The following is a 9,238-nucleotide window of genomic DNA, read 5'->3' on the forward strand; positions in this document are numbered from 1 at the left end:
CCTCCCCACCCTCAAAATTCCCACCCCCTGGGGCATCCAGCCTTCATGAGGTCAAGGTTCTCTTCTTCCACCTATGCCCAGCAGGGCCCTCCACTTTTACATATTCAGCTGAAGCCCTGGATTCCCCCCTAAGTGCTCCCAGGCTGGTGGTTTAGACCCTGGGAGCTGTGGTTGGTTGGTATTGTTGCTCTCCTCATGGTGCCACAAACCCTTTCAGCTCCTTCAGTCTTCACTCTAACTCCTCCATTGAGAACCCCATGATCAGTTCAATGGCTAGTTGTGAGCATCTGCCTCTGAATATGTCTGACTCTTGAAGGCCTCTGAGGAGATATCCATATCAGGCTCTTATCAGCATGCACTTCCTGTCTTCCACATCAGCATCTACCTTTGGTGATTGCACGTGGGATAGATACTCAGGTGGGGTGGTCTTGAGACGGCCCCTCCTTCAGTTTCTGTCCCTCACTTTGTCTCCATATTTTCATTTCTTAAGGCCATGATTAAAAGTTTCATGGATGTCTACCAGCTTGCAAGTGCTAGAATCTCTACATTAGAGAAGGAAATGACATCACACCGAAATCATATCGCCACTCTCAAGTCTGAGCTGCACACAGCTTGTCTAAGAGAGAACGAAAGTTTGCAGTCGGTAAGTCCTGACCAAAATGACTTTGTCTTTTTTGGCTCTTGGGCAACATTTATATTTATGTTTTTGTTGCTCATAAGATCATTTGGCTATATCTATGTGTCTGTGTGTGTGTGTGTGTGTGTGTGTGTATGTGTGTGTGTATACATGTGTGTGTATACATGTGTGTAGTTAGGAGAAGTCATCAATCAACATAAAATTAGTATGGAGAAACATTTGAGAGAAAAAAGCAATTAATTTTTCCACTGTATCATGCACAAAGATATGCATATTGTTATCAAGCTCACACACTGCATCAGAATTCCTTTGTTTGGCAGTGCGGCTGACAGTTGGGTTTGGCAGTATGCATAGTTAAGCTTATAACTGTCTGAAGATTCAGGGTGTCCCATTAAGACAGAATGTTATTAATTATGCGTATAACCAAAATGGTAATTAGAACATGTGATTATTCTCTGTAGAAAACTAGACTTATTCATAATACATGCCTAGCTAAAGATGCATGTTGTGATTCATCTGTATGATTAAAATTCTGTTTCAGTACTCATTTTATGTCTTAAAATTTTAGCCATGATGAAATTTGGGCTAATTTAAAACTGGAAAAAAATCCTACATTTGAGCTATGCATTTGGGATAGGGTTTTATGAAATGAAAGTATCTGTGATGTAGCAGAATGTCACAATCATTCCGAGGGTTGCTAGTGATTGGAGCACATGTGTTTTTGATTTGGTTGTGATGCTTCAGGGTGACTTCTAAGTAAAAACTACCATTTCAACATCAGCTGTGGACACATTTCAAATGACGCTGGTTAGCAGAACAGGACTTAACCTGACTGATCTTAGGTGTGTGAGATTTGGGGTTTGTTTGTTTCCTTCCAGTTTCAGCTCCACTGCTAGAATTTCAGTGACACCTTTGGGACTGTGGTGTTTGGAACCAAAGCCCTCCCTCCTGGAAGACTCAGTGTCCCAGTCCTCTCTGCCTCTCTTTGCCTCGTATTGTCTGTGAATATCATCCGCCTTTCTTGCTTACTATTTTCTGCCATAGCCCCTGCCATCCATTGACCCATGAGGTATTTTATGTATATTTTTATTGCCTGTTTATTGCCCTCAATTGAACTCCAGATAATCTCTACAAATACAAGCACTTCTGAGGTATTCTTCACTGCCACAAGAACATCCTGGCCAAAACCAGTTTGGCCACAGTTGATACCTAATATTATGAAGTCAAATATTAGGAATTTATGTAATTAACATTAGAAGCCAGTTACTTGAGAACTAGGGTGTCAGTTCAATTTTATAGGACTATGTTATACTTTTTTTAAAAATGAGAGCTTAATGCTACTTTGACTCCTAAGAGAAATTAAAACAAAGAGGGAACATTACACATTTGAATTTATGCGTTCACCTTTCTTCATGTTTACTCTCTGATCTCATTTGTTAGTGAAGATTATACTGTTTAGCTTATGTTTACTGGGTTGAATTGTACCAACCTTATTGGTTGTTACTATTAGTTACATAAAAGTACTTCCTTGTATTTTAAGAATGGCAAAACTTGATAAACAGAAATTTTTCTCCAATTATTATTATTATTTTTTACCAATTACTTTAAAAAATGAAATTATACTTACTATTATGCCCAAACTCTACCACCTCTCTGGTCTGACACGCTTTGCCTATCACCTCACAGGTGAGACGTGTTTACTCTGGCACTGATTCTCAAGAAGGGAACATGTGCCCTGTGAAGACTCCTCCTGGTGATGTCATGTATCATCCTGGGAGAAGGCTGTTCAGTACAGTGTCTTTATGTATCTGCACTCTTTGTTTTGTTTGTTGAGGGTCACTCATTCTGAAACAGTCACACATCGTCATGATGCTTTTGTTTGTCAGGGCATTTGCATCTTCTAATTGAACGAGGGCATGTCTATTTAACTAAGTATATATTACAAAAATATGTTTTTATAGCATAAATTCATAGTTATAAATTATAATATAAATTATACCCCACATAGTAAGTACATTTTTGTTGCTTTAAAAATGCAGTGTTTTTATTACATAGGGTCTTATCTTTATAGTAAGAAATCTAGAAGTAGGTGCTTGTTTTTGCTAGTTTAGTGGTTTATTTTATAAATGCAATTTCTGAGCAGCTTCTTTGTTGTTCTCAGATGTAGCAATTGACTTTAGGATGTTAAGTAACATCCAAGTTAGAAGGAGAGGATATCTTGGCAGCATCTGTACATAAATTCTAGTTCCGTCCATTGCTGACAATGGGGTTTGGATTTCAGAATTTCCAGCTGTAAATTGGAATGATTATATCATTCCCTAACAGAGAAATCAAGAAGTTGACTGAGAAATGATCAAGTGCTTTGGACTTTGCCTTGTAATTAATGAGCAGTTGAGGTGTGTATGTGTGCATGTGCATATATGTGTGTGCTATTAGTTTAATAACCTTTATTCAGATAGAAAGCAGTTTGATTGCCTCACACTCCAGTAGCATCATTTTGTTGTACTTTGTAGTGTAGCTTGAGTGTGTGCTCTTCTGTCTATGATGGCATCAGTGTATTCCAGAACCTGAGCTCAGTGTGTGCTCTTCTGTCTATGACGGCATCAGTGTATTCCAGAACCTGAGCTCTCTGTTCTTCCTGAAGTCTTTCTTTCTCTTTTTTCATTAACACATTCTTAAAAAATTCAATCTAAAAATGTCCAAGGATAAAGCTAGGAAATTCAACTTATAATTCCTGAGTTTATGGCAAGGTTATAAAGGAGGCTGTGAAAGAAAAACTAAATGTGGGGGCTGAAATATCACAAGAAGAATGTGTAGTCAGTAGTGTCAGGTGCTTTGGAAGTACAGTAGAACAGAGGTTGAAAATATCCTTTAGACTTGACCGGAAAGCCACTAGTTACTTTAAGAGAAGCTCTTTCAGTAAGGTGTTGGTGGCTCTGGGGGAACTGACTCTTTCCAAACCATAGTGGTTTTACCACTACCTCAAGGACTTAGCAGTGGGGTATAAGATGGAGGCAATGTGTTCTGAGGAGCCAGGGGATTCTAAGATAGGAGTGATTTTAGCAGACTATTGTTTTGAGACCCCTAAATATAGGCCTCCAAACTTCTGTCCAGTATAATCTGTTTTTATCATTTTAGCGCACTTCAGTGCATTTCAATGCATTTTATTTACTGTGAGATTTTTTTTCCTAAAAGGGATGGTTTAGTTTTCCTTTATGCATTTTTCAGGATTTCAGGTTTCTATTAAATAGAAATATTTAAAATATTACATATTTTAAATATTCTATTAAATAGGCCATTTATAATTAACATATTACTGATAGACTTGGTTTTTTCTACCATTTAGAAAATGTTTTTTTTCTGGTTTTGTTTCTCTGTATTCTCTTTATTTTTTCTCTTTATTTGAATTTATTTCCTCATTCAATTTTAATTTGTCTACTGGCTTTTAAATATGTTTCTTTTCATTATTTTAGTGATATATATCACTACAATCACTGTATCTATCTATTATCTATCTCTATCTATCTATCTATCTATCTATCTATCTATCTATCTATCTATCTATCATCTATCATCTGTCTATCATCTGCCTACCTACCTACCTACCTATCTATTTTACTGTTACTTCTTCAGAAAGTCTAAAACCTGACGAGGAGTCCCCATCTCTCATCAAGGTTCATTACAGAAAACCACACAATCAAAATGCTGAGTTTGAAGCTCAGTTCTAATGGATATATTTACAAAAGGCTTCCTCACATAAAGATTAGAGAACATTGGTAAAGAGGAGATGAAAGATCATAAGAGCCAGACAATCAGGGACTTTGCTGTGAGACTGTATTCCCTAGTAATGTCATACACCCATAACGTCTCACCATTGTAACTGCCCAAATGTGAACTGAACAGGGACAGCAACAGTAGACATGCCAAGGAGATGGGAGAACACTCACAAGGCCCCACCATTATACAAAGAACTGCAGGCAACTAAGGAACACTGAGAACAGGAGAAACAGTCTTCCCCAGAGAAGAACACACCAACTAGTTATCCAATATCAAATGCTTAGCCCTGAAAACAAACATACAAGTAACATTACCCAGACTGAGTAGATTTATTTAGGAATATACGTTTACATACTTAGACATACATGCTTACAGTAACAATGAAAAAAGAGGTCATGAATTTGAAAGAGTAGTAGAAGGGGTATATAGGAGGATTTGGAGAGTGAAAAAAGGAGAAATAATATAATTGTATTATAATCTCAAAAAGAAAACAAAAACAATCTCTACTGGAATGTAGGTTATTTGTTTTCCCACGATCACGTCATAATTGACCGAAATCTCTGTTTACTATCTCTTTTTAAGTCTGAAGAAAACTCTTAAGTGTTAATTTTAGAGATTCAGTATTATAATAGATTTTGTTAGTTCCCTTTCATTTTATAGTGTTTTCACTTCACTTTATTTTTTAGGAAATTATTTTCATCGACTATGAAATTCTCTACTGACAGTAGTCTTCTCACTGTGAGATGTTTTGTGACTCCCTTTTCTCTGTTTTGGTTTCTGGTGTAGAGTCTGCAGTCACTCAAATGATTGTCTTCTTACATCTTCCCCCAGTTGAATTCAGTATATCCCTGCAAGGTTCGTTGTTAGGTTGTTGTGGGCTAGTCGGTGGAGTTTGTCCTATTCAGTGAGTTTCTTGAATCTATGCATTTGCATCTTTCCCCAGATGTGGGAGGTCTTGAGCCATTAGTTCTTAGAATCTCACTAAAACAAGTTGCTGCAGAAACTATAGTCAGGACTTCTTCCCCACCCCTAGTTCTTTCCTATTTTATTTCCACATTGTTTGGATTGAATGGATTCTATGAATTCAAACAGGGTCAAAACATATTTCCTCTGTTGTATCTTCTGTGAAGCACATATAATACAAATCTAATTTAGAACTATATGTCTTTTAGTTCTAAAATTTCAGTTTGTTCCTTTTATAATTTTATGTACTGAAAAATTTTATGCTTTTACTCATCCTCTTGGAGACAGGGAGGAAGAATGGGGTGAGGAACTGTGGGAGTGTGGGACAGGAGGGGAGTAATGACTGGACTGTAAAAAAAAAAGTAATAAAAAAATCTTAGTAGCTGCTTATTTCACATCCGTTTCATCTTGGGAGTACCACGTACTTATTGCTTTTTATGTTTTTGGTCATGAGCCTAGCCTCTAATGGCTGAGCCATCTCTCCAGCCCTATTGTCTTTTCTAAGATTGTGGCAAAGTTTCTTATTTTCGGTGTGTTGAATAATGTTAGATAATTTCTTGAACATTTGTGCATGTTATATGGTTTAAATTATAATTCTTATTATGTATTGACGTTTTCCAATTTATCATTAATTTTATTAATTTTCTTGTTAGCAAAAGTGGTGAGATTATTATGTGAGTTGTATAACCAACAAATCATAAATGGAAGTGACATGTGTTATTTCCTAATGGAAGTATTTAGTAATTCCTGCATGACCCCATGTAGTCTTTCTTTTTAAAGTTGTGTTTCTTATTTTTGAGATGATAACATAATCACCTCATTTGTTCCTTCTCTTTTCCTCCTTCCAACCCCCATAGGCCCCTCCCTACTTTCTTTACAATTCATGTCTCTTGTTGTCAACATATATGTATATATATGTATATATATATTATAATAACATATATTATTCCTAAACACATAAATACAACCTACTTAGCCTGTATAATGTTACCTGTCTGTATGGATAACCAGCTGGTGAGTTCTTTGGGGAAAACTATGTCTTCCACTCCCAGCGTTCCTTAGTCACCTTAGTTCTCTGTGTAGGGCTGAAGCCTCATGGACTCCTCCTATCCACTTTGGCATTGACTGTTGGGGTTGTCTTTGTTCAGCTCATGTTAGGAAGCTGTGCTGATGAAACTTTATGGATATAGCTTCTGACATTACCAAGGGACACAGTCTCATGTAAAATTCCCTGTTCCTCTGGCTCTTAGGATCTTTTCACCTCCCCCTTCCTCAAGGATCCAGGCTTAGATGCAGGAGTTTTGTTGTTAGATGCATCAGTCGGGACTGGGCTCCACAACAGTCATTTGATCACTGTGGTTTTTCTGTAATGGTCTCTATCTGTTACGTCAGAAAGAAGCTTCCTTGACAAGATATGTGGACCACCCTTATCTGAGCATAAGGACAAGTGTTTAGATTGTAGTCAGGGATCATAGTTTTCAGTTTCCTAGGCAAAAAAAAAAAAAAAAGTTAAGCTCAGACTTCAAGTTCAGAGTAATACTTCCTGTGACCAGTTTCTAATACTGTCTGCATAATGGCTGCTGTATTTTAAATTGCTCAAGGATACCCTATGTATGCACTACTCAGGAATTGTTTTGACACTTTGGTGGTGTCAAACTTAAGTCAAACTTAAACTGTATTTCAGCTTTGGAGCCACCTTTCGGCTGCTGTAGGCTTGTCTCAGTCATGTGTAGCTCAGGAGTTCTAAGTGCAGGGGACTTGAATCTCTGTCAGATACCCTTCCCCAGTCTCCTGCTTTCAGATACCTCTTTCTAGCCTAATCTCTTTCAGAAAAGATGAAATTCTTTTAGAATTTTATCTCTGTGCCATACAGTGGCAGAGACTGAAGCTTCTAGAACAAAGCAGATAAAGAGAGAAAAAGAAGTGGAGATTGTCCTCTGCTCCCAGCATGGCTCTCAGTAGCCCCTGCAGTAATCTGGCCAAAGATGGTTCCACATAAGGGAGTAAGAACAGAGGAAAGAAACGGGAGCCCCAGGAGCTCTACGGAGCACCATCTTCAGGCTGGCTCCACTCTTCAAAGTTGCTTTCTTCCTTTTGTTTTTCAGAGCCCTCAGCATGTCCTTCTAGTACTGTCCCAAGATATTTCAGTTGTAACAAATTCAAGGGATCAGCCTTAGGGGGTTTTTGTGTCTTAGGGAGCAGCATGTTGCACACCAGGAATGATGGGGATGACAATGTCAGATCATGGGATCCTAGATTGTAATTTCTTTGCCTATTTGGGTAAGATTCTTAACCCCAGTGCTGCTTTTCCTTATCTAATATTTGGGAATATCAATGCCTGCCAACATAGGTGTTTCAAAAATCAGAGAAATAGAGTTAGTACTTTTTCCACCTTGTCTGCAAAGCACTGACTGTATGCTAGCACAGTCTCATTGAGATCCATGCACCCCAGTGTCTGCTACGTATAGATCATTTTATACCTTACTTACCGAGTGGGCATCATTTGAAGCATGGGGATTAAGATGGATAAGATATGATCTCTGCCTTTGTGGTTTCTCGTTCCTTCCTGGGAACATAACAAACACAAAAATAGGCATGTAAAGTCCATGGGAACACAGGTGAGGGAGAGGTCATTCTGCAGAACATTATCAGAGGTATTGAGAAGGTCATAAATGTCTGTGAGAGTCTCTATAATGATTTGATAGCTTGTTAAAGGGAAAAACAATCCAAATAGGTTTTTTTTTAAATGGGAGATGAACCTTCTGTATAACAATGTTTAATGAATGAAGTTATACTGTGAATTTTGAATAATGTAATAATAATAATATATTATTGATTTGGTTATATACCCTCTCTATGTTAAAGTCACTGGACTCAAACAACTGTATAGAATAGAATCCCCAAATTCTTGTTAATGGTTACTCCAAACCTACCTCCATGTGTTCCTCTCTGTTCTTATACAATCGGCTCCCCTTTTATTTTATAATCTGATTCGAGTATGCTTCTAACCATCAAGTCCTTGATGTTTATGTTTGGTGTCTCTAGTGTCTATTTTGGTAATTTTGGAACCCTATTAACTACTCCTGTCTTCCAACACACACCTCACATGTGATCACCACTTTCTCACAGGACCCTCACACAAGGCTTTCAAGTAATGCAGGGCCATTTGTATATCCTGGTACTGTTATTTCTTATCCACACAAATACTCTAAGCATCATTTTTGAAATTTTTAATATTTAGATGACAGTGCCTACATTGTAAGGTTGTTACAAGAATAAAAAATGACAACGTTTGGCATATTAGTAGGTGCGTCATACATGTTGATTCTCTTGCCTACATAAAAACATATCTTTCTGTGAGTTATGTATTTCCTGCAGCTAAGCTTTAAAATGTTAATTACGAGGAATTTTTTTTATGTGCAGGCAAGCAAAATGAATAAGCAACTGTGAGCCATGACATCATGGGTTAAGGGACATCATACTCTAAGCTGGTACAGAGTGAGGATCCTGAGTCCCACTCCATGCTTGGGTAGAACTCACGCAGATTGCTCTGGTTCTTGCCTAGTACTTTCCTATGAGACTGCAGTGTGGAATATGACAGCTCAACACCGTTAATATGCTACATGGAGAGAGGAAAATCCAGCCATAGCTGGGGTCCTGAATTCAGGCATGGGGTGAGGAAAAGCCTCCTCCAAGAACTGAAATCTTAGCTGAGAAAATGAAGATGACTTAGGAGCTGATAGAGGAAAGCACTTCATGCTTAGAAATTGAAAGATACCCAATATGATGTGGAGCTGTGGGACTCAACCCTGGAGGATATGGGAAGCTCCTGAGAGCTGACCCTGAGGGATATGGAGAGCT

At 37.9% G+C, this 9,238-nt stretch overlaps 1 protein-coding gene across 2 annotated transcripts in view; it reads left to right on the forward strand.

Annotated features, from left to right (window-relative positions):
* Positions 1 to 9,238, forward strand: part of Ccdc171 (coiled-coil domain containing 171) — a 301,438-nt gene that overhangs the window by 246,373 nt on the left and 45,827 nt on the right. For both annotated transcript variants that reach the window (XM_028753630.1, XM_028753631.1), the window contains one exon: positions 491 to 643. In XM_028753630.1, the coding sequence (XP_028609463.1) occupies positions 491 to 643 (153 nt within the window). The remainder of the gene's footprint in view (positions 1 to 490; positions 644 to 9,238) is intronic.

This window comes from Grammomys surdaster, unplaced genomic scaffold (genome assembly GCF_004785775.1).
Source record: "Grammomys surdaster isolate TR1022 unplaced genomic scaffold, NIH_TR_1.0 125951, whole genome shotgun sequence".
NCBI classification, from domain to species: Eukaryota; Metazoa; Chordata; class Mammalia; order Rodentia; family Muridae; genus Grammomys; species Grammomys surdaster.